We start from the raw sequence: 26,985 nt of genomic DNA, 5'->3' as shown, positions 1-26,985 counted from the left end.
CACATGGAAATTATGCCTATCTGAGACATACGAAGAGTTGGACGAACCAGTATGAGACATTTTAAAAGCTGTGGTAAGTCACTCTGTGATGGTATATTCAGTAATCACCGCGGGATGTCCGCGGGATGCTATAATTGGTAATAAATAGTTCACCTGGATGAATGAAGGACGTATGGCATGTACACATGCGTTTTATGTCGTCTGTTGTAGCCTCTTCAGAGTGTGTCACAAGTGCTTGCATGCAGTTTGTGCATACACGTGTTGTTTCCAATCAATAACACTCGCGTTTACGTTAGGTAGTCCACAATTCGATACCGAAAACCAGAAGTCTGCAAATCATGTTATGACTTCTCAAAATGTAACTGAGTAACACTAGCTGGTTATATGACAATTAACACTGATTTCAATGGTGAACTTCTTTAGACACAAAGACCATGTTGCTTCACGATTTGTACAGAGATTGTAACAGTTCATCCCTCACACATCACTGTGTATTGTATGAATTGTCAGGTCAGTCATCCCTGGCCATAAGAAGACATACACATTTGTATTTGTTTGTATACAAAGCCATCCTGGTTCAGCTACCAACTTACATAAGCACTTTACTCATTCAACCAAGAAGTGGACAAAATTATATCTCATATCATGTTCCCACTGTCAGAACTCAAATTGGGAAACATGCATTCAGCTATCCTGCTCCATTCTCCTGGAACCTATTACAAAACGCTGCTGGCGGGACAAATGATTTTTATATAAATCAACTCCGTAGATCATCCTCCATATGTGTGTGTGGGTTTTACAAAGTTTAAACAATGGGAAAGCATTAAACCGATCATCTGTCTAAACCTCCTAACTCTATTCACCCTCAAATCTGTGTTCGTTTTTTTCATCTGCTGAAAAGTTGGGTTTTTGGAGTTATGAGGTTTTGTCCCGCCAGCAGCGAAAAGGATTTGAAGCTTGAGTCCCTCATTGAAATGATCATTTTAATTCATCATGTTAGTCTATCAAGAATGGTGCATTTGATTTTGGCATGGCACATTTTGCAAACGGCACGGCTCTTGTCGAACTCCTTAGTGCCTTCTTTATTGTGGAAGACAAAATGAACCCATACACTGCAGGAGCTGGACAGAATCAGCCATCGGCGGTTGCTAATGCTAGTATTGTGCCCCGTTATGACACCACCTGTTTGCGCTACATGCTTACTAGTGACGAGTGGAAGCACCACATGGCTGAAGATAGATTACAACACTGCTATCTAGCAGTCGGGGGGTTTAAACATCTCCATATTCAAGTGTATCAGTATTTTCTTACACCCCTACGACCTATATCGATGTCGTTATAATAATGTCTCATTCTGTCCTAGGAACTGGAAGATGCGTTGGTTCGTACTGAGGGACAACAAACTCATGTACTTTGAGAATGACAGCGAGGAGAAGCTAAAGGGAACCATCGACATCCGGGCAGCCAAGTAAGACTTTATCAGCTGGAGTTCAAAACCGCTATGAGTGTAACTCTCTTACTACAGTCCCCAGTCTCATAATACTGTCTCTATATATACAGAGAGATAGTGGACAACCATGAAAAGGAGAACGCTCTGAATATCGTGACAGATGAGAGGACCTACCAGGTTTTTGCTGAGTCGCCAGAGGATGCCAGGTACGAAGGAAACTCTGACAATCTATATTTTATTATATCTTTTTGGGAGTATATATTTTTTACCTCTATCCCTTCTCTCTTTCTCTGTGTAGTGGGTGGTTCAATGTGCTTCGTAAGGTGCGCGTATGCACCCCGGAGCAACTGATGGAGATGTCCCACGAGCAGGCCAACCCAAAGAACGCTGTGGTCAGCATATTGTTAATGAGCTATTCAATTATTACATTTAATTTACAGTTCTATCATTATATGGTGGTTACATAGTGAGAGGAAAGGTTTGAACAAATTGGCTATTACAATACAGTGCACATGTTTAAAAGTTAAAAAGTTACAAAGTCAGCCCACATCACCCCACTTCTCAGAGAGCTGCACTGGCTTCCCATTGCCACACGAATCCGCTTCAAGGTCCTTGACCTGGCATACCGTGCAGCTCCCTCCTACCTCCGGTCAAAGGTCTCTAACTACACACCCTCAAGACCCATACACTCTGCATCATCAAAGCAGGCTATTCTCAGTCCTTGCTCCACAGTGGTGGAATGAACTCCCCCAATTTTCCAATTTTCAATTGCCAATTGTCCACCGCCGACAAAAAACACACTTCTTATCTGAAATAATATCTGGGGAAAAAAGATAACCCTTACTTTTTACTATTATGTACCCTAATACTATGCTACTATTATTTTACTACTACCTATGTTGCTAATATGTATATACTACTATGCACTCGAAGCTCAACTCAAGCTCAATACTATTTCATGAAACAATGCCACTGACCCTTAGCTGTCAGAGATGTACCCCTCCTGGTGACATGTTGTTCACAATCTGTAAGTCACTTTGGATAAAAGCGTCAGATAAATGACAATTGTAAATTGTTCTCTTCTACTACTGTAGGGCACTCTTGATGTGGGGCTGATTGACTCAGTCTGTGCGTCTGATAACCCAGATCGGTAAGTTGCCACAGTCAGGAAATTAAGGGAAAGGGGGTTGACCAGCCAGCAAGAAAGTGTGTAGAGGACTGTATGTATATAAATACATTATTTGTAGAGGACTGTATGTATATAAAATACATTATGTGTAGAGGACTGTATGAAGAAATACATTATGTGTAGAGGGCTGTATGTGTAGAAATGTCCTTATGTGTAGAGGACTGTATATAGAAATACATTATGTGTAGAGGACTGTATGAAGAAATACATTATTGTGTAGAGGACTGTATTTGTATGAAGGAGCAATATATGTAGGGGACTGTATGTATTTGTATCTAGGAGGAAATGAATTAATGAATGAAAACTTTATTTAACAGATTGCAGAATGGGTACAATACAGTACGGCTCAATACACACAATTGTTAAGGGGATGCATTGATTGATTGATTGATTGAAAACTTTATTAACAGATTGCAGAATGGGTACAATACAGTACAGCTCAATACACACAATTGTTAAGGGGATGCAGACCAGAGAAAGACTTTCGTCTTGTTTACATCAGGGTCCCCCATTTTCAATTCATCTGGACATATATGACATACATGACATACAGATAGTCAGTACTGCTACATCTATACATTTATGACATACCAGATTTGCAAATACAGTACTGTTTGTGATACAGAAGGAGTCAGGAAAAGGGAGTATATACATTTGACGTAGAAACTGTACATTGGAGGAGGTTGGGTGGGGGGGGGTTGGGTACACTGGGATATTGACAACCATACTGGGTAATCTACATTGGAGGTGGTTGGGGGGGGGGGGGGGGGCACACTGTATATACAAGCAAAACTGTACATTGAGGGGGGGGGGGGAGACACTGTACAAACAAACAAAATTGTACATTGGACTATTGACAAAACCATACTAGGTAAATGACTGTACATTGGAGGGGGTTGGGTTAGGATATTTACAGGGGCCAGTGTTGAATTGCAGTCTCCCGTAGGTGTCCCTTGAGAGAGGTTTTGAAAGTGGGTAGTGATCCACATTCCTTTACAGCTTTGGGTAGGGCGTTCCACATTGATGTGGCATAATTGCGAAACGTGTTTAGTCCCTTATTTGAGCCGAATCTGGGTTTAACATGATTTGTGGAGCTCCCTCTGGTGTTGTGATCGTGGTATTCACTGACCTTTGGGAAGTATTTTGACATGTACATGGGTACCTTGGTCGTGTAGTGTATCTTGTAGACCAGGCCCATTGCAAGTTGCTGTACTCTGTCGTCTACTCTAAGCCATCCTAGGTTGTCAAAGTGGGCAGGGGTGAGGTGGGTTCTAGGAGTAAGGTCAAGCAGTAGTCTGACCAGTTTGTTTTGAGATGTTTGTAATTTTGTTTTTAGCGCCTTTGAGGTGCTTTGGTACCATGAGGTGCAAGCATAGTCGTAGTACCCCTGAATGAGTGCTCCTGCCAGAGTCTTCAGGGTATTCTTGTTTACCAGAGAGGAGATCCGGTACAAGAATCGAGTTCGTTGGTTGACTTTTTTTATTACATTGGATGCCATTTTGTCACAGGAGAGATTAGCCTCTAGGATGGAACCCAGGTAGGTAATTTCATCTTTCCTTGTGACAATATTGTCACCCACTGTAACTGAGAAGCCGTCGGTCTTGCTGAGTTTGTTATTTGAACCGAAGAGAATGGACTCTGTTTTGCCCATGTGTAATGATAGTTTGTTATCAGCGAGCCATATGCAGATTCTGCCTAGTTCCGAGCTGAGGGTTTTTTCAACCTGTAACTTGTTCTTGTCAGAGACCAGCAGGGCTGAGTCGTCCGCAAACAGGAACAAGTTGCAGTCACAAGCTGACGACATGTCATTTGCATAAATTAGGAACAGTAGCGGTCCTAGTATGCTTCCTTGTGGAACACCACAGCTCACTGTGAGGGGGGGGTACCGTTTACCTCCACCATCTGTTCCCTCCCCTCAAGGTAGGATTGCATCCAGCTCACTGATAGACTATCAAGTGAGCTGCAGACCAGAGAAAGACGTTTGTCTTGTTTACATCAGGGTCCCCCATTTTCAATTCATAGTGACATTTATGCATTTATGACATACACAACATACATGACATTTGTATATATATATATATATATATATATATATATATATATATATATATATATATATATATATATATATATATATATATATATATATGTGATATGTGTAGATAGATAGATAGATAGATAGATAGATAGATAGATAGATAGATAGATAGATAGATAGATAGATAGATAGATAGATAGATAGATAGATAGACAGATAGATAGCTCCACCATGATTGCAATCAACAAGACAACACAGTACAAACACTGCACAAAAGACATTGGCCTAAAACAGCCCAATACATAGACAAAAGAGAAACAACAACATCAAAGACATCGACAGAACTTGTGGGATGAAAGTTATGTTTCTTAATTATGTTTTTTGGGGCTAGAGGAACTCTATAGCGCCTTCCAGGTGGAAGCGTGTCAAACTTACCACGAAGGGGATGCAAAGGATCAGACAATATTTGCTGAGAATTGTCCCTATTCCGAAATACATATAACTCAGACAATTGTTTTTGTGGTTTCCCTATAACTTTACTGGCTATGTTAAGAATCCTTGCCAATTTCTTCTTATTCTTGGCCCCAGGGTAAAGGACTGTATGTATAGATTGTGTCCGTTGACCATAAAGAAGCTCTTCTAAATGACAGAGAACGTCTTGTTTATTATATTATTACTTGTTTATTATATTATTACGTGTTTATTATGTTATTACTTGTTTATTATATTATTACTTGTTTATTATATTATCACTTGTTTATTATATTATTACTTGTTTATTATGTTATTACTTGTTTATTATAGTATTACTTGTTTATTATATTATCACTTGTTTATTATATTATCACTTGTTTATTATATTATCACTTGTTTATTATATTATTACTTATTTATTATATTAGCATTTGTTTATTATATTATTGGTTGTTTATTATATTATTAACAGCTGCTTTCCCCTTCCAGGCCCAACTCCTTTGTGATCATTACGGCCAACCGTGTGATCCACTGTAACACTGACACGCCTGAGGAGATGCACCACTGGATCAGCCTGCTGCAGAAACCCAAAGGAGATGCCAAGATAGACGGCCAGGAGTTCCTCGTCAGGGGTGAGGACCGCATTGTTCTGTGACCCCGTTGAAGGGATTAGTGCTCATGTGCACTTTTATTAGAAATTATAAAAAGAAAAACTATTTACATATGCGAATTAGTCAGTCATCATAATAATAATAATAATAATAATACATCTATCTTATATAGCGCTTTTCCAGGTGCTCAAAGACGCTTTACATGGGTAGGAGAGACAAAACTATGGCAAAACAAAAAACAGAACAAAACAGGACAAAAATAATACATGACAAAATAAAATAAACCCGACAGAATTAGAGGTCAAAAGCAAGATTGAAAAGGTGGGTTTTGAGGGCTGATTTAAAAGATGTCAAGGTGTTTAAATAATAAACCCAGACATCGTAGAGCAGATGTACAGGAGAAACCCTATCCTCAGATACACCCAGCACCCTCTGCACTCTCCTCTGTTGCCACTGCCCTACGGAGAGGTCACCAGCCGTGAGTAAACCTCCTGTACTGCCAGGCCCAGCATGCGGCTCACAGACAGTCTGTTGCTGAGCAGGACGTCTAGGGGAGGGGTGTTAGTGAGTGGAAGTCAATGGAGATGTTGCTATCCTTGGCTATTACAATGTGTGTTCAATTACAAGACCAGGTTTAGATATGTCTATCGATTGACTTAATAATAATAATTGTGGATTGTGAATTTAGTATGTATCGTATATACTGTATGCAATGTGAAATATAATAATAAACTGGCCATATCCTTATAGAATATGCATTGGAAATTGGCCACAATAAAACATTTGTGGTATTGATTGTTTCGCTCATTTGTATGCTTTTTCTTTTCAAGCATCAAATAATTGTTCTCTCTTTTACTCTGATCCCCCCACCACCCTTTCCTCCTCCTCCTCTTGCTCATCTTCCTCCTCCTCCTCCTCCTCCACAGGCTGGCTCCAGAAGGAGATGAAGACCAATGCGAAGAGCACATCTCTGAAGCTGAAGAAGCGCTGGTTCGTTTTGACCCACAACTCCCTGGATTACTACAAGAGCTCCGAGCGCAACTCCTCCAAGATGGGAACTCTGGTCCTCAACTCCCTCTGTTCCGTGATCCAGCCGGACGAGCGGGTGCACAAAGAGACGGGTGAGAGAGAGAGAGAGAGAGAGAGAGAGAGAGAGAGAGAGAGAGAGAGAGAGAGAGAGAGAGAGAGAGAGAGAGAGAGAGAGAGAGAGAGAGAGAGAGAGAGAGAGAGAGAGAGAGAGAGAAAGTAATCTGGGATTAGACTTTTAAGAGGATAAGGACTGTAAATTACATAAAAAGAGGGTTCTAGTTTTATGACTGCAGACGTGATTGTTCACAAAGGTGCGTTCAACAGAGTGCAACTAAATTAAGCTAATTCTTTCTTTATCACCCTTTTTGTATGCACATTAAGTCCTTTTTATCTATCTACTTTATTCACCATGAGTAGATTCACTAAGAAAGTATGATTGTCACTCTCACAGTTACACACAATCACACATTAAGTTTGCGTTGCAGGTTACTGGAATATCCTCGTACACGGCAGGAAGCACTCGTATCGCCTCTATACCAAGATACTGAACGAGGCCATGCGGTGGACAGCAGCCATACAGGGAGTCATAGACAGCAAGGTGCCCATAGAGACACCCACTCTGCAGCTCATCAGAGACATCAAGGTAACACACGCATACATACATACACACACACACACACACACACACATACACACACACACACCTACACACACATAGAGACACATAGAGACACCCACTCTGCAGCTCATCAGAGACATCAAGGTAACACACGCATGCATACATACACACACACACACACACACACACACACACACACACACACACACACACACACACACACACACACACACACACACATAGAGACACCCACTCTGCAGCTCATCAGACATCAAGGTAACACACGCATACACACACACACACACACACACACATAGAGACACCCACTCTGCAGCTCATCAGAGACATCAAGGTAACACACGCATACACACACACACACACACACACACACACACACACACACACACACACACACACACACACACACACACACGTACACATAGAGACACCCACTCTGCAGCTCATCAGAGACATCAAGGTAACACACACACATACATATTACAAACACACACACACACACACACACACACACACACACACACACACACACACACACACACACACACATAGAGACACCCACTCTGCAGCTCACCAGACACATCAAGGTAACACACACATACATACACACACACAGACACACATAGAGACACCCACTCTGCAGCTCATCAGAGACATCAATAAAACACACACATACATATACACACACACATATTAATACACACACACAGATAAATACATAGATAGATACACACAGGGATACATACAGTATATATACAGATACAGACACACATACTGTAGATATTCTCACACACAGACACACACATAGATTCATCAATACATTCCCAATAACATGTTCAATTCAACCTCTATTTGTGTGTGTGTGTGTGTGTGTGTGTGTGTGTGTGTGTGTGTGTGTGTGTGTGTGTGTGTGTGTGTGTGTGTGTGTGTGTGTGTGTGTGTGTGTGTGTGTGTGTGTGTGTGTGTGTGTGTTCGTGCTCTCAGGAGAACAGTGTAAACCCAGACATCGTGGAGCAGATGTACAGGAGAAACCCTATCCTCAGATACACCCAGCACCCTCTGCACTCTCCTTTGTTGCCACTGCCCTACGGAGAGGTCACCAGCCGTGAGTAAACCTCCTGTACTGCCAGGCCCAGCGTGCGGCTCACAGACAGTCTGTTGCTGAGCAGGACGTCTAGGTGAGGGGTGTTAGTGAGTGGAAGTCAATGGAGATGTTGCTATCCTTGGCTATTACAATGTGTGTTCAATTACAAGACCAGGACCCTCATTTATCAACGTTGCGTACGCACAGATATGTGCGTAACACGTGCGTACGATCATTTCTAAGCAAAGTGTTATCAATTTGAACGTGTGCTTGACTTTGTGCGTATATTTACGCACAGCTCAGGGCATGCGTACCTGGCGCCCGGCGGTAGAATATGGATACTGCAGACGGACGGCATATGCTTTCATAAGTTTCATGCATTAGTTTCAACGCGGAAATAAGCTTTCGTTCATTAGTTTGACTGACGTGTTCTGTATGACCCCCGTAATTCATTATAGTTAATTGTAAAATAGCAACAGTAGTGTAATTATGGTCAAAACCCTATAAATAGCATTTGGAATAATAGGTCTTTCCTTCTGAATGAATGCAGCATGGTTTATATGGAGTTATCGGAATATACGGGGTGTACTGACTGCGCTCCGCGTAACTCAACTCGTTATTATTTTGCGCATAGATTGCAGAAATACGGGAACGTTTTGATTATATTTAAAAGGCTTTGCCATTGTTAAACGAAATAAGTGGAATTTCGAAGCTGTAAGCAGAATACAAGTCATATGAACACGCACAATATAGTGTTCTTCCCCCTTCCTACTGTATAAGAAAGAATTAAAAACGCATTTCAACGAGAACAGAGGTTATTTGTTGAGTTTATGTGTATTACAAAACCCTTGCAATAAATGTGTCTTAAATTAATGAAAAGCATACATGCTCTGGATATACAGGTAGCATATATCGTGTGGGTGATATGACTTGTATTCTGCTTACATAACTTCGAAATTCCACTTATTTTGTTTTACAATGTCAAAGCCTTTTAAATATAAATCAAAACGTTCCCGTATTTCTGCAATCTATGCGCAAAATAATAACGAGTTGAGTTCTAACAAAGAACGTATTACATGCTGAGTAAACTGTAAATGAAATAGCCTATAACATTATAAAGGATAGGCTATAATAGCAGGGTCTTCCCAACCTTTATTCCCCAGAGCCCCACGATTCCTGGGAGACATATAGGAATATGATATGATATAAGGTATAATGGTCTGTCAGCGAGGAGATATAGCCCACAGCGGATAGCCATTCTCCACTTGCACAACCTGAAAGTAGGCACTTCCGGCTGACTTCCGGTTGCCAATGGTACTTCCTGTCCCATCCAAATACATTGGTTTTAGCTACTTTTCTCCCCTTATTTAAACAACTTTGTCGTCACAGAGAGGCAATGAAACGTTTGTATTATTATAGTATAGAATGTATTTAATAAGCAAACGTTTGTCAGCAGGGTTTTTGGGCTGTATTTCATGTAAAAACGTTTACTGTTAGTTTCCTTGCTCAGCCAGCATTAGCCTTCATTAGCTAACAGAAGCTAGTGGTTAAACAGGCCGGATTAGCTTTGAGCTAACTATCTTTCCCGACCCATGTATTCATTCCATTCTAAACATAACGTTAGTTTACAAAACATGACCTGTCTATATAACGTTGAGGAACAAATTATAAGTGTGTGGGTGTGTGTTTTGGTGAACATTGGACTGCAAACAGAAAATGCATCACAGTTACAGACAGTAGCTACTGTTAGCTGCACTCAGGCTGGCTGCACTCAGGCGGCGCGATCAGCCTGTTGGACAGGGAATGAAGATCTCCAGCGAACACTTCATTGCCTCGGATTATGTTGTTGGGGGTGGAAGGTTTGTCCAGAAGACCACTAATCAGCTGAAGCCTGATGCGGTTCCCTCGGTCTTCGACAGACAGACCGGCGCAGGCTCCCGGGAGCGATGGCTAGCTAGTTAGCACCAGCCGAGGACCGGCGTTAGCTGCCGGGAGCGATGGCTAGCTAGTTAGCACCAGCCGGGGACCTGGAGCGATGGCTAGCTAGTTAGCACCAGTCGGGGACCGGCGTTAGCTGCCGGGAGCGATGGCTAGCTAGTTAGCACCAGCCGGGGTTATGCTATGTGTTCTGTGCTCTGCATAGACACATAGCAATTAAATAGGATTTATTTAGTGACTTATTCTCACTTAGCATTGAACTTTACTTTATTTTGGAAAAACTGGTGTCTCTCTCTCTCTCTCTCTCGCTCTCTCTCTCTCTCTCTCTCTCTCTCTCTCTCTCTCTCTCTCTCTCTGCAGTCCAAAGGCGGCAGGGTTATGCTAGTCTGCAGGACGAGGCGGTGCGAGTGTTCAACTCCCTGCAGGAGATGGAGACCCTGGCAGACACTGTGCCCATTATTCAGGGCATCCTGCAGACGTGCCAGGACCTGCGTCCTCTCAGGGACGAGGTATTGACCCGCTTTTCAAGGACAAGGACTCCTGATTCCTAGCTGGAATATTCATCTTGTTTTCAACTTTTGATTACTGTCCTGCCCTTGAAACAGCCTCTGCTTTTTAACTGTGTGTTGGTAAACAGTATTAAAGAGCAAGCATAGAAAGCATTGAGCCAGCGGCTGGGTGGCGTAGCGGAGATTGCCTTCGACTTGGGACGGTATCGAATCCCAGTCTCAGCATTGCCTTCGACTTGGGCCGGCCGTCGTACTGGCTCATTTGGCAGAGTCAGCGGGTGGAAAGTCGATGGGTGGGGATTGGACATTGTGGACAGCGACTCCTACAGGTCGGTTGGGTGATGCCTGCACAGCAGAGACAGGAAGTATCGGGGGCAGCGTGAGCCTCCCACACGTTACTCCTCGCCACTGAGAGTCTGCACTGTCTGGTGAAAAGATGCGACAGGCTGCCTCCTCGTGTACCGGAGGGGACACATGATGCAAGGCTTCTATCCTCACTACAACCGACCAGTGGGGGGCATAGTCTAGCAACGTTCAAGACAGGGGAGGGGAGAATTGGCTATACGAAATTGAGATGGGAGAAAAAATAGAAGAATGAGGAGAAAAAAGTGGATAAAAAAAAGAAAGCATTGAGCCACACTCATTTCAAATTCTGTGAAACTTAGTGTATTGTTAAAAGGCATATTAACAACATTTATTAACAATTGTTAAAAAAGATTTAGAATTGGATGTTTCTCAGATGCAAATGTAATTTGATCCTTTCTTTTTTTTGTAGGTGTATTGTCAGGTGATCAAGCAGACCAATCACGTGCCTCAGCCTAACAGTCCAGCAAATCGGGCGCACTGGCACCTGCTAACCTGCATGAGTTGCACCTTCCTTCCCAGCCGAGCCATCCTCAGATACCTGCGCTTTCACCTCAAGAGGTGTGTGTGTGTGTGTGTGTGTGTGTGTGTGTGTGTGTGTGTGTGTGTGTGTGTGTGTGTGTGTGTGTGTGTGTGTGTGTGTGTGTGTGTGTGTGTGTGTGTGTGTGTGTGTGTGTGTGTGTGTGTGTGTGTGTGTGTGTGTGTGTGTGTGTGTGTGTGTGTGTGTGTGTGTGTGTGTGTGCATATGTCTGGTTTTTCCCCCCATATATTTGGAGTACATACTTAGCATACCTACATTGTTTGTGTACATGTGTGTGTTAATGTAGGCAAATAATTGCTGTTCTAATCTCCAACGTGGGGGGTTAGCTACTGTATGTATGAGCTCAAGTCAAGTCAAGTCAAGAGTTTTAATTGTCACGGCATACAGGTATACAATGAAATGCGGCTGGTCTTGCCCGCGACGATGTGCAATACAGTGGTACAACATATAATAGAATCCAATAAAAATACAGTGGTACAACATATAATAGAATCCAATAAAAACAACAGTGCAATAAACAGGTACATGGTTTGCCATCTCGGTATCTGTACATAGTATTTACAGAGCATATAGGACATGCTAGGTAGCTTTAGTAGTGCAATACACTGTTCCTGATGTTATACTAATTTAAAGTGGCCTTTCCTCTGGCCATAAGTGTGCGTGTGTGCGGCATGAGTGTTAAAGTGGCTGCTAGTGTGTGAGCGTGCTCAGCGTGCGTGTCGTGTGGCCAAGTTCAGCTCCAACTCCATAGTGAAGTTCGCAGATGACACGGTGGTGGTGGGGCTGATCTCGGACAACGACGAGAAGGCCTACCGGGAGGAGGTTGAGGTACTGGAACGCTGGTGCCAGGACAACAGCCTGCTCCTGAACATTGGTAAAACCAAGGAGCTGATCGTGGATTATAGGAGAGGACAGCAGGAGACGCACACACCACTGATGATTAACGGGGCAACCGTGGACAGGGTGAGCAGCTTCAAGTACCTGGGGGTCCACATCTCAGAGGACCTGACATGGTCAACACACATAGACACAGTAGTAAAGAAGGCGAAACAGCGTCTCTACCACCTGAGACAGTTAAGGAAGTTCAGAGTATCGGGGAAGATACTCCAGTCCTTCTACTCAGGAGCTGTAGAGAGCATCCTGACCGGAAACATCACTGCCTGGTATGGAAACAGCACGGCACAGGACAAGAAGGCCCTACAGAGAGTGGTGCGCTCAGCCGAGCGTACCACGGGTATTGCACTACCCCCCCTGCAGGTTCTATAAAACAAGAGGTGCAAATCCAGAGCCTGCAGGATAATGAAAGACCCTCACCACCCCAATAACAGCCTGTTTCAGCTGCTGAGGTCAGGCAGACGCCTGCGAACCCCAGCTACTAGGACAGAGCGGCTTAGGCTCAGCTTCTTCCCCCAAGCCATCAGAGCCATGAACAATGAACATTGAGTGCTCAGAACATTGAACTGTCCACACACAAGCACACATGAACACACACACGACACGCACACTGTGCACGCTCACACACGAGCAGCCACTTAACACTTTAACATGAGCGGGCACACACTCATGTCGCACACACGCACACTTATGGCCAAAGGAAAGGACACTTTAAATTAGAATAACAGGAACAGTGTATTGCACTACCAAAGCTAACTAGCATGTCCCACATGCTCTGTAAATAACTATGTACAGATACCGAGATGTCACTCCATGTTACATGTTACCTGCTACCTGTTACTGCACAATGTTGTTTCCTTCTTTTGATTCTATTATATGTACCACTGTATTGCACATCGTTGCGGGCAAGACCACCCGCATTTCATTGTATACCTGTATGCCGTGACAATTAAAACTCTTGACTTGACTTGACTTGTGTATGTGCTTGTGTGTGCTTGTGTGTGGATAGTTCAGTTTCTGTGTCTCTCAATGTTCATTGTTCAAGGCTCTGATGGCCTGGGGGAAGAAGCTTAGCCTAAGCCTCTCCGTCCTAGTAGCTGGGGTTCGCAGGCGTCTGCCTGACCTCAGCAGCTGGAACAGGCTGTTATTGGGGTGGTGGGGGTCTTTCATTATCCTGCAGGCTCTGGATTTGCACCTCTTGTTGTATAGAGCCTGCAGGGGAGGTAGCGCAATACCCGTGGTACGCTCGGCTGAGCGCACCACTCTCTGTAGGGCCTTCTTGTCCTATGCCGTGCTGTTCCCATACCAGGCAGTGATGTTTCCGGTCAAGATGCTCTCTACAGCTCCTGAGTAGAAGGACTGGAGTATCTTCCCCGATACTCTGAACTTCCTTAACTGTCTCAGGTGGTAGAGGCGCTGCTTCGCTTTCTTTACTACTGTGTCTATGTGTGTTGACCATGTCAGATCCTCTGAGATGTGGACCCCCAGGTACTTGAAGCTGCTCACCCTGTCCACGGTAGCCCCATTAATCATCAGTGGTGTGTGTGTCTCCTGCTGTCCTCTCCTATAATCCACGATCAGCTCCTTGGTTTTACCAATGTTCAGGAGCAGGCTGTTGTCCTGGCACCAACGTTCCAGTACCTCAACCTCCTCTCGGTAGGCCTTCTCGTCGTTGTCCGAGATCAGCCCCACCACCACCGTGTCGTCTGCGAACTTCACTATGGAGTTGGAGCTGAACTTGGCCACACAATCGTGTGTGTAGAGTGAGTACAGCAGGGGGCTTAGAACACAGCCCTGGGGAGACCCGATGCTCAGGGTGATGGTGTTGGAGGTCTGACCCCCCACCCTGACCGCCTGGGGTCTTTCACTCAGAAAGTCCAGTACCCAGCTAAATGTGTAACAAGCATTTAACAAATATGCACTAACTGTGTAACGATGTGTGTCATCATTCAGGGTACGCGAGCGTTACCCGGGCACAGAGATCGAGCGTTACGCCGGTTTCATTGGGGAGTCGCTGAAGAAGACCAAGATGCGTGAGTTTGTCCCCTCTCAGGAGGAGATCGCCGCCCTGCTGGTGAGGCAGGAGATGAGCACCACCGTCTACTGCCATGGAGGAGGCTCCTGCAAGATCTCCATCAACTCACACACCACTGCTGGAGAGGTACACACACACACACACACACACACACACACACACACACACACACACACACACACACACACACACACACACACACACACACACACACACACACACACACACACACACACACACACACACACACACACACACACACACACACACACACACACACACACACACACACACACACACACACACACACACACACACACACACTGCCACATTCCACCATTTTGCAGGAATTAATAGATTTCCAGCCAGGATGATTGACCTATTTCAAACCCTATCCTCTTTTCTTGATCCTCCAATTACAACTGTTGCTTCGAGGGAAACAAGAGTTGTGATTGGAGGATCAAGAAAGGAGGTTGGGTGGGGGTGGTTGAAATTATTTACCTCAAGTGAAGACCCAGTATTATGCATAAATGTACTAGTCTATCATTCTCCCAGTATTAGTTGATGTTACGTGTTACTGTGTCACATTTAGTTTAGTTTAGTTTATCAGGATCCCCATTAACTACTCATCCTGGGATCCACATAGAACAATATACAAACACACACACAAAGGGAAATACATGGTAAAGGTAAGAGATAAAAAGAAAATACAATAATAATACTACTACTAATAATAATACAAATTGAATTATATTAATAAATAAAGTAAAACAAATGAACACTGGTAATGAGTGATCATCTCATCTACAGCTCCTCTCCCTATATACTGTACGTTCAAAGACACCAAGGGGAGGGGGGGGGGTAGAGGGAGATTCCTGAATAGCTCTATATTTTAATACATTTGATTAACAAAATGTATTTACAACTAAATAGTTTTCAATTAAGGTTTGTAAGATGGATTTTTAGTCTTTTTACCTTTAATTTCTGTGATCTCTAAAGGTAAAGAGTTCCTAAATGACATGTATCTGTATATCAGTGTTTGATCTATAGCTCTGGGCACCGTGAATCCACTCAACACTACACACCTGGTGGTGTAGCTATGTCTGTTACTAGTGTACTTATATGTCTGTGTATGTTTGTGTAAGCAATTGCATGTTGTTACTTTCTCAAATGTCTTATTGCTCCTGATTCTTTGTTGTGGTTCAGGTTGTGGAGAAACTGATCCGAGGCCTGGCCATGGAGGAGAGCAGGAACCTGTTCTCTCTGTTCGAACACAACACCATCACAGACCGCGCTCTGGAGAGCAGGGTCATCGTGGCAGACGTCCTGGCCAAGTTTGAGAGGTAATGGCACTGTTGGGGAAACTACTCTGACGCAAAAAAGTTATATCATGGTATTTCCAAAAAACTATCACGGTATTTTTCTTTTTTTTTGGTCACTACGAAGATGGTAGTAACCAAAACAAGCACAAAATTGCAATAGCTGCAACTTTTTTGTGATAGTCCACGCCCATTACCACGCCCCCCTTTAGCCAATTGGCATGAACACACACCTTCTCACACACACTACCCACTTTCAAAACCTCTCTCAAGGGACACCTACGGGAGACTGCAATTCAACACTGGCCCCTGTAAATATCCTAACCCAACCCCCTCCAATGTACAGTCATTTACCTAGTATGGTTTTGTCAATAGTCCAATGTACAATTTTGTTTGTTTGTACAGTGTCTCCCCCCCCCCCCCTCAATGTACAGTTTTGCTTGTATATACAGTGTGCCCCCCCCCCCCCCCCCCCAACCACCTCCAATGTAGATTACCCAGTATGGTTGTCAATATCCCAGTGTACCCAACCCCCCCCCCACCCAACCTCCTCCAATGTACAGTTTCTACGTCAAATGTATATACTCCCTTTTCCTGACTCCTTCTGTATCACAAACAGTACTGTATTTGCAAATCTGGTATGTCATAAATGTATAGATGTAGCAGTACTGACTATCTGTATGTCATGTATGTCATATATGTCCTGATGAATTGAAAATGGGGGACCCTGATGTAAACAAGACGAAAGTCTTTCTCTGGTCTGCATCCCCTTAACAATTGTGTGTATTGAGCTGTACTGTATTGTACCCATTCTGCAATCTGTTAATAAAGTTTTCAATCAATCAATCACACACACACACACACACACACACACACACACACACACACATTCACGCACACACACTTGACCTCCATGCCAAATTTCAGCCTCAGTAAACAATAACATTCATTTTGGACCTGCCAAATTTTTTTTAAATGATAAATTCATTAATCAATCATTTTTGGGGGGGCTATATGCACACAATAGTGTTTCCCCTATCATAGAATAGGCTGGCTATGATTTCCATAGATAAGAGATACCCCCCCCCCCCTCTCCAAATAGTCACATGGTCTTAACACTGGCCCCTCCATCATGGCTAGGTAATAACAGTGGGAGGGAAAACACTTCAATATTCATATTCTGTTTACTAGGTGCTTTGCAGGAACACCTCTATAATCACTGCATTCTATGGGTTGGTTGGTTGGTTGGTTGGTTTGTGCAGGTGTCCGCTCGCTCAATCACCTCCTCAATCATACTGTTTCTGTGTATCAGGCTGCGATTATATTATGTACTCATCTTAATTTTGTGTGCCTTTTCCTAGATTGGCAGGAAGTGAGGAAGAGGAAGAGGAAGGAGAGTGGAGACTGTACTTCAAGCTCTACTGCTTCCTGGATGTAGAGAGCATGCCCAAAGAAGGAGTGGAGTTCGCCTTCATGTTTGAACAGGTGAGCAACTAGGGATGAGGCACGAGTAACATTTTATAATACTAGGGATGAGGCACGAGTAATGTTTTATAATACTAGGGATGAGGCACGGGTAATGTTTTATAATACTAGGGATAAGGCACGGGTAATGTTTTATAATAACATGAATGAGGCACGAGTAATGTTTTATAATACCAGGAATGAGGCACAAGTAATGTTTTATAATAACAGGAATGAGGCACGGGTAACATTTTATAATACTAGCGATGAGGCACGAGTAATGTTTTATAATACCAGGAATGAGGCACGAGTAACATTTTATAATACCAGGAATGAGGCACGAGTAATGTTTTATAATAACAGGAATGAGGCACGAGTAATGTTTTATAATAACAGGAATGAGGCACGGGTAACGTTTTATAATACTAGGGATGAGGCACGAGTAATGTTTTATAATACCAGGAATGAGGCACGGGTAACGTTTTATAATACTAGGGATGAGGCACAAGTAAAATTTTCCAAGATCTAGTACTCACTTGAATTACTCGAGTAGTGCTCAAGTAATTATTTAGGGAAATCGTTTTTTAGAACGCATCTTAAAGCGCATGCCAGCAGCAATAAAGAGATATTGCATGGAGTCACACACACACACACACACACACACACACACACACACACACACACACACACACACACACACACACACACACACACACACACACACACACACACACACACACACACACACACACCACACACACACACACACACACACACACACACACACACACACACACACACACACACACACACACACACACACACACACACACACACACACACACACACACACACACACACACACACACACACACACACACACACACACACACACACATGCCACATTCCACCATTTTGCAGGAATTAATAGATTTCCAGCCAGGATGATTGACCTATTTCAAACCCTATCCTCTTTTCTTGATCCTCCAATTACAACTGTTGCTTCGAGGGAAACAAGAGTTGTGATTGGAGGATCAAGAAAGGAGGTTGGGTGGGGGTGGTTGAAATTATTTACCTCAAGTGAAGACCCAGTATTATGCATAAATGTACTAGTCTATCATTCTCCCAGTATTAGTTGATGTTACGTGTTACTGTGTCACATTTAGTTTAGTTTAGTTTATCAGGATCCCCATTAACTACTCATCCTGGGATCCACATAGAACAATATACAAACACACACACAAAGGGAAATACATGGTAAAGGTAAGAGATAAAAAGAAAATACAATAATAATACTACTACTAATAATAATACAAATTGAATTATATTAATAAAGAAAGTAAAACAAATGAACACTGGTAATGAGTGATCATCTCATCTACAGCTCCTCTCCCTATATACTGTACGTTCAAAGACACCAAGGGGAGGGGGGGGGTAGAGGGAGATTCCTACCACACTACCAATTTGTATTATGTCTTGCTCCACGGACATGACAATGCACATCAATATACCAAATGCTTAATGCATATTATCAGTCAAAACAGTCAGTTACCATTTGTAATAATTACATTACCTCCACTCTGTCCACAACAGGTCTCTCCGCACATGGAATGGCATGTCCATATCAATACTAGTGACTATGAACGCTACACAAAGTGGGCGATATGTTGTTGGCACAACAAACACAAACTGCTGTTTTTATCTTTTAGATAACGCTATGCTAGCTTTCAATGCAACAAAGTTTCCGCGGTATACTCTCATGCTGTCTTCATGTTGTCTTTCTGCAACAACAACTCACGCTTTTCAGGTTTTCAGAGTGTGATTTCTATTTCAGTGGCACAAACAAGCATCAAGCATTAAAAATAAAATCGAGCACCTTCAAAAACCACTCAAATTCTGTTGAAACAGCGAGTACCGATTGTTGATGGATTACTCACACCCATACCTACCTGCAACACATCACGATCTGTGTAAAAGGCAAACGTTGTCCTGTTGGGTAGAGTGCACTCTGAGCATGGCACTAACACTGCCAGGGTTTGGGTTACATACTCAAAAAGTGCTATAGAACTGTAGTTATTCATTCAAAAGTCTCATTTGACAAAAGTGGGCCTGTTTGTGGGACTGTTTCTTTCTCTCTCCTCTCTCTCTCTCTCTCTCTCTCTCTCTCTCTCTCTCTCTCTCTCTCTCTCTCTCTCTCTCTCTCTCTCTCTCTCTCTCTCTCTCTCTCAGGCCCATGAGTCACTGATCAGTGGCCACTTCCCGGCCTCCGAGGACACTTTGCAGCACCTGGCTGCTTTACGGCTGCAGTATCTCCACGTCGACGTGGCGGGCCGGGCCGGGTGGAGCCTGGGAAACGTCTATCCGATTGGTCGCCTCCGCAACCGCATTCTCCACTCCACCAAGCCAGGCGCCGCGTCGGCATGCGGAGGAGGTGGGGGAGGCGGCGGAGGAGCAGGAGACGGGAAGGGCGTGGCCGGAGGACTGGGCGGAGGAGGGGTGGCGCAGGAGAGACGTAGGACCCCCAGCTTCCTGGACGGGACCCTGAGAAGGAGCTTCAAGACAGGCTCTCTGAAGAAACAGAAGGTGGCCAGCAGATTAACAACTGTTTTAGGTTTTCAGAGGAACAATGTTTTCAAAAGTTATTATCTAAACATGGCAAGTTAGAAAGTTGTGTTCATTCATAATTAAAGGTGCTATAGATAGAGTAATCTTTATTTTTATTTTTATAATACATCCACAGAGCTTTTAGAAAGGTGCGGAATAAAAGTATTGCTTTTCCCCTAAAATAAATATTGATTTGTGAATTTATAATTAAAAAGATAGTTTGCGGGTGCAAAGGGAATGTTGTTGTTTACATGTTGCATGCATGTATCCCCTCCCTACTTCCCATTTCCCCACTTGGAATGCACCAGATTGGATAAATGACATGCTGGTGCTCTAGTAGGGAGGTCAAATGTTTTTCTGCCACCACCGAATCAAATTGGTGGTAGAGCCAATATTTCTTTAAATTGCATATTCCACCTCTGCGAGATGGTCTACAACATAAAGAAATCTAAACATTAGTTTTTTTTGTGGCGAAATAAAGAAATAATAATGTTACTGCAACTTCCTGTAATCACTTGACCCAGTTATAAGCCATTATAATCGATCATGGGAAACAGCCTTTTGAGCTCAGAGAGGATTGTAAATAGCAGCACGAGAACAGGAGCTTTGGTCACATTGAATTCCTAATATGTGATGGCACACCCTTTTGGTTAAAAACTCAAAAGTCCCAAATGGAAAGAATAATCTGATTTTACACAGTTGTGTAAACCTTGTTGTTGGCTCCTATTTAACACATTCGGGGCCATTGGGATTAGACAGGGCCAACTCTATACGGCCAGCATATCAAAACAACCTTTCATTGTGCGTGAGGCTGTTTGTAGAGCTAAATCTATACTTTATATTATTGCTATCTGTCCATTCTCATTGTCAATTGACACTATAAACCGTCCCTTCAATATGCCTTAAATAAATAATTTTTTCATCAATACGTTCCCATTTTATAGCCTCTTGAATATGAACGTTATAGCAGAATGTTCTGGGGTATTTCCTGGAACGCGAGATATAGGGTGCTAAGCTAATAACGTTAAATCGAATGGCGTTTCGGCTATAGACAAGCTAGAGTTCAAACTCAAAATGCATATTGTCGGTATCATGGTCCACCATGAATTCATGAAAGGGGGGGGGGGGGCGGGGGACGTCGTTTCTGATTATTGATTACCAATAACGGCATTAGCCTCAGTAGCCTCATTCGCTGACCGGGTGGATGGCTATCAAAGCAAGGCCCGACCAAGCTGAAATGTACGTCAAATCGCTCTTACCTGTGGCCAGTTGGACTGCAAAAAGGATTTCCCAGTTATCGATCGCCATCTGGTAGATCCATATGTCCATTGGCTGATGCTATATTCCTTTACTGCACACTGAATTCAGCGGCCAAAAACTATTCTAGGCGATCGGCTACACGCATAGCTTTAGGCCAGGGGTCGGCAATAGGCGGCCCGCGGGCCGACATTGGCCCGCCAGCAATAATTTCTGGACCGTCAGATTATTTTGAGAATATGATATTTATTTTACGCGCGGGAAATATTCACTCGGGACGCCAGGGTGTCTTTTATTGTGAAGCTGTATCTATCTACCGGTAGTCATCAAAAGCATGTCTGACACTATAGCCAATTGAAATGCTAGAAATGGTCACATGGACTGGGAGAACCAATGGAATAGTCCCACCGGGCCGCGTGTATATTTCCCTAACGCACTTTCACTTCCGCGTTCGAGATGCGAGCGAGTAACAAAATGTGCTAAAAAAAAAAAAAACATCTTTGGATAGCTTCTTTGCAACGGGGAAATATGACGCTTCTTTTAATAAACAGGAGCCATACTTAAAATACGGGTTTATCGCAACATGTCGGTGATTCTTGCGTGCCGAGCCGACGTCCTCTCTGCATAATATGTGGCGACAACAACAACAACAACAACAGCGAGGCAATGATGACAACTGTGTTCAAGTTGGCAGATAAAGTAGCTGCATTCAACGCCAATCTGGAATTGGAGGGCGGCGAGTGGATATTGGACATGTTTCAAACATTAGCAGGGATTTTAGAGGACTTAACAACAAACAAGGTATGGTGAGTCGTGTTTTCATGCATTGTGGTTCATCACCCGCCGCGGTGATCTGCAACAGCTGATCTGCTGTTCATGAATGAATGAATGAAAACTTTATTTAACAGATTGCAGAATGGGTACAATACAGTACGGCGCAATACACACAATTGTTAAGGGGATGCAGACCAGAGAAAAACGTTTGTCTTGTTTACATCAGGGTCCGCCATTTGCGAGTGCTCGCTTATGCCTGTTTTTTATTGTTGTGAAGCACTGTGAACTGCAACCTCTGTATGAAAAGTGCTATACAAATAAAGTTATTATTATTATTATTAAGTGTATGCACCCGCCGCGGTGCTGCATTTTTCACTATCAGTATATTAAATTAGCCATTGTTTTTGATCCTGGCCCGCCAAGCAAAGGCTTGGGGAAAATCTGGCCCGTGGCCAGACCTAATTGCCGACCCCTGCTTTAGGCTAACAGAAAAGTCCATAAAAAAAATGATCTGGCCGGTAATGCACTTTTCCGAATTCCAAGAGTAGGGTAAATCTGCAGTGCCGCTCTGTGACATTGAGTAGGATATTACAATGGAATAAAAGCCAAAACAACCTTGCCATGTATATATACGTGGTTGGCCCTTTAAGCATGGCGCCGAAACGCGTGAACACTTTCGGCAACCAACATGCGCTTCTGCGTTTCTCTGATTGGCCGAGCGCCTTCCGCGTTTCTCTGATTGGCCGAGCGCGGCTCCCCCTTAAGCTCCAGGAGAGAGGAGAGAGGCTGAAAACCCGCAGTTCTTGCCCGACTGATGGGAGCCGAATCCCGGATCCGATTTTTCTGATGAATACCCCCAAAACATGGAGGTCCCGAACGCGTGTTGCTTCTTCCCAATCCAACAGTGCAAAAATGCGGAAGCATTCGTCACCGCACGCCACTACGGTAAAGCGCCTTTCTTTTCAGGCCCGCTTAGACAAATGCTATGGCATTTCCGCGTACATTGCAACGAATCACTTGAAACCTCGGCTGGCTGTCTATTGCCATTCTCTAAGTCAAACTCTAACCTTAACCAGCTCCTTAACAGCGCCTAAACTTAACCCTTCTAACCTTAAGCAACTCCGAAACAATGCCTAACCTTAACCAACTCCGAAACAATGCCTAAACTTAACCGGCTAAATGAACGCACGTTAAAAAATATTGCCATTATCTAAGTCAAACTCTAACCTTAACCAGCTCCTTAACAGCGCCTAAACTTAACCCTTCTAACCTTAAGCAACTCCGAAACAATGCCTAACCTTAACCAACTCCGAAACAATGCCTAAACTTAACCGGCGAAATGAACGCACGTTAAAAAATATTGCCATTATCTAAGTCAAACTCTAACCTTAACCAGCTCCTTAACAGCGCCTAAACTTAACCCTTCTAACCTTAAGCAACTCCGAAACAATGCCTAACCTTAACCAACTCCGAAACAATGCCTAAACTTAACCGGCGAAATGAAACGGCGAAAGAATGCCGAATGCACGTTAAAAAAAAAAAAAAAAAAAATTGAAGGGAATCGAACTCGCCAGCAACGAGCCGTAGGATCCACAGCCATGCAGTCTTGCCAATTGAGCTATTTCTGGATACTGAATAAGGGGCGGTTACTGGGATATAATGAGCTCCGCTCGTGTCGAACCAAGGCGGGATCTCATGCGCATGCGCGGGCACCTCGCGAGCACGCCGGCGCACGCACGCACCTGAGCGAGCACGCCGCCGCCGGTGCACGCACCTGGGCGCTGGGCGAAGGAAAATGAAAGGCGCATTACCGCACGCCACTACGGTACCTGCGGTGACGAATGCGGAAGCATTTTTGCACTGTTGGATTGGGAAGAAGCAACAGGCGTCCCGAACGCATGGAAGTATTAATTGCGCCGTAACGAATCATTAAATAAATATACAGGAATATGTTCTGCCTTTACACATATGTTGGATTATGTAATTGGTTTGTCATGACAAACTAATAAGAAAAAATGATTTGTCACACAGTGACTACTAGCCCCTTACGTGACTGCGGTTTGCAAGTCACTGTGTGTTGTTGTAGCCACTGGGTAAATCGCGATTTTTTATTAGTTTGTCAAACCAATTACATAATCCAACATATGTGTAAAGGCACAACATATTCCAGTTAACGGTGAAAAAATGTAATGATTCGTTACGGCGCAATCAATACTTCCATGCGTTCGGGACCTCCATGTTTTGGGGGTATTCATCAGAAAAATCGGATCCGGGATTCGGCTCCCATCAGTCGGGCAAGAACTGCGGGTTTTCAGCCTCTCTCCTCTCTCCTGGAGCTTAAGGGGGAGCTTAGTATTCCTGCCTCTGAGGAGCGCGTCGCGGCTCATGCGCATGCGCGCGCTCGGCCAATCAGAGCAATTCAGAGCAACGCGGAAGCGCATGTTGGTTGCCTAAAGTGTTCACGCCGCCGAAACACGTATATATACGTGGTTGGCCCCGAATGTGTTAAGGGGAGTAGCCTAGCCATTTGAATGAAAAACACAGACACCATTTTGACAGGCATTTCTCCAACAAATCATCAACCGACAAACGCCATGGTATGCACACAGGGGTTGGCTACAATTTAACTGGTTGTTTGCTCTACCAATTAAAAGTATTGTTTGGGACTTTAGCTTTTTGTGAGGGGAGTGGCCCGAAAATGTAATTGCCGAAACTGCGTCATCACCATATCACCGACACCCTGATGGGGGATCCCCTTTGAATTGCTCATCTGAGGTTTCTCCCCCTATTTTCCTCTTGTTAGGTTTTAGGGAGTCGTTCCTTATCTTCATTGGGGAAAGTCTGGTATTGCAAAATTTTGGATTTTATGGTGGTTTTTATTGTGGATCTATTGTGATGTTTCTTCTTGATCTGTGAAGCCCATGGAGGCAATTGGTTGTGACTTTGGGCTATAAATACATTTGATTTGATGTGATTTTATTGTGGGCAGAGCTCCCATTTAATTATATTATGGCTGAACGTTTGACCTCCCTAGCTCTAGTGGAACATCTAGTGGCTGAATGTTATCTATAGCACCTTTAAAGGAAGTAGAGGCTGAGTACTTTCTTATGATAGATCACATTCACACTCAAAGTGATTTGGATTGACTTTATAACTTCAATAAAACTAGACTTTAATTAACAGTCCTTCCAAGATACAAATATTATTAAGAAATTAAACGTCACACTCTAAAATAATAATTTCTGGCTTTGTAGTAAACCTCACTATGGATTGTAATTTAAACATGAATTATTCGCTAAATAACGACATTTGCTTACAAAATAGTATAGATGACATAATGAGTGGTTACTGAAATATTAAGTAGTGAACATTAGAATAAAGTAACTCCCCTCACCCCTATAAAATTGGTATAGTGGCATTTTGGAATGTAACCTTCAATTTCATGACCATCTTTGCGCATCTTTATATACCTGTAGTTGCTCTCAGTCTCCATGTGGGGGAGCTGTCTGACAAATGTGATATGACTGGAGTTTTGCTTGACAACACTGAAATGTGTGGATCTTTACTAAATGGATTTAAAAGGATTCTCAGAGGACCGCACTGTGAGGGCCACGCTGTGAGGGCCGCTCAGCGTCCCCACCCAGTGGCTGAATTGGAGTATTTCAACTGGACTGTGCTATACAAATACAATTGCAGTATTCAATAATATTTCTTATTATTATTATTATTATTATTATTATTATTATTATTATTATTATTATTATTATTATAATATTGAAACATAGCAGCAAATAACTCAGTAGTGCAATACTGACGGCATCCTCTCATGTTCCCATTAGACTTCATATCAATAGGGTTTAGCTTTGTCAACAGCACAGGGTAGTTCTACAAACAGGCCAGAGGATGTACATACTGTATGAGTAAATTAACTATATTTCATAAAATGTATTTTTCTTTTCTTTTTTGCTCACACAATATCTTAACACTTGAACTGCCAGAAGACGAGTTTAGGCGTCCTTCCCCGCCATGCTCAAGTTGCCGAAGACGCTGTAACTCGTCTTTGATATCAATATTTCAAAAATCTGTGATCGGATTCATATTTCCCATCCGCTGGCCTGAGACCCACCAAAAAGCCCCACTGAACCCTCTAGCGGTTCAAGAGCGCCATCTGGTGGCCGATCGGCACAATCGCCTAACAGGAAGTTACTTGGACGATGTTCACCCATATTACTTCCGGGCACTCGGTATAGGTTCCGGCACTCTAGCTCGTCACAATACATAGCGATCCGTTGCCAATAACTCGATAAACAACATGATTTGGACGTATAGACTATTATACAAGCTGGAAATGGACCGGATATTTTTACATCCCATAATGGAAAACTGTCTACCCCACGCTGATCGCGGAGACTGGGGTGAGTTTTAGCGTGTAATATTTCCGTGTTCGACACTAACTGCTATGATGAAAATTTTACCCACATTAGATGAATGGTATAACGCTGCCCACGGAATTATAAACGCCCCCTCGCCCATCCGGTCAACATCAGATGACGTGTAGTAACTTCCAGAAGTCCGTCCAGTTGGATTTTTTTATATCGCGCCGATTGCTATCAAACTGTATTTGATCATCAATATAATGCATTTGGGGCTATAAATCACGTTCTGGAGAAAGCTGCAGAAAGAGATGAAAACATACTTATACTTTAGATCATATTTTAGTATGAATATGTGAATGAAAAAGTTTAACGTTCATACACCCTGAACAATACATATAG

The 26,985-nt window shown here is 43.3% G+C and overlaps 1 protein-coding gene across 1 annotated transcript in view; it reads left to right on the top strand.

Annotated features, from left to right (window-relative positions):
- LOC311225823 (unconventional myosin-X-like) overlaps window positions 1–26,985 on the top strand; it is a gene marked incomplete at its 5' end in the record, with an annotated part of 175,189 nt that overhangs the window by 127,581 nt on the left and 20,623 nt on the right. The window contains 14 exons of the mRNA XM_084311217.1: window positions 1,364–1,468; window positions 1,561–1,656; window positions 1,749–1,842; window positions 2,545–2,600; window positions 5,641–5,783; window positions 6,689–6,883; window positions 7,277–7,434; window positions 8,413–8,533; window positions 10,811–10,959; window positions 11,735–11,883; window positions 14,711–14,918; window positions 15,999–16,135; window positions 17,473–17,596; window positions 19,805–20,158. Coding sequence (XP_084167343.1) covers window positions 1,364–1,468; window positions 1,561–1,656; window positions 1,749–1,842; window positions 2,545–2,600; window positions 5,641–5,783; window positions 6,689–6,883; window positions 7,277–7,434; window positions 8,413–8,533; window positions 10,811–10,959; window positions 11,735–11,883; window positions 14,711–14,918; window positions 15,999–16,135; window positions 17,473–17,596; window positions 19,805–20,158 — 2,089 coding nt within the window. The remainder of the gene's footprint in view (window positions 1–1,363; window positions 1,469–1,560; window positions 1,657–1,748; window positions 1,843–2,544; window positions 2,601–5,640; window positions 5,784–6,688; window positions 6,884–7,276; window positions 7,435–8,412; window positions 8,534–10,810; window positions 10,960–11,734; window positions 11,884–14,710; window positions 14,919–15,998; window positions 16,136–17,472; window positions 17,597–19,804; window positions 20,159–26,985) is intronic.

Source organism: Notolepis coatsorum (genome assembly GCF_963971535.1).
Source record: "Notolepis coatsorum genome assembly, chromosome: 3".
Lineage (NCBI taxonomy): Eukaryota > Metazoa > Chordata > Actinopteri > Aulopiformes > Paralepididae > Notolepis > Notolepis coatsorum.
The sequence above is the reverse complement of the archived record's forward strand: the minus strand, read 5'-3'. Positions and strand labels throughout refer to the sequence as shown.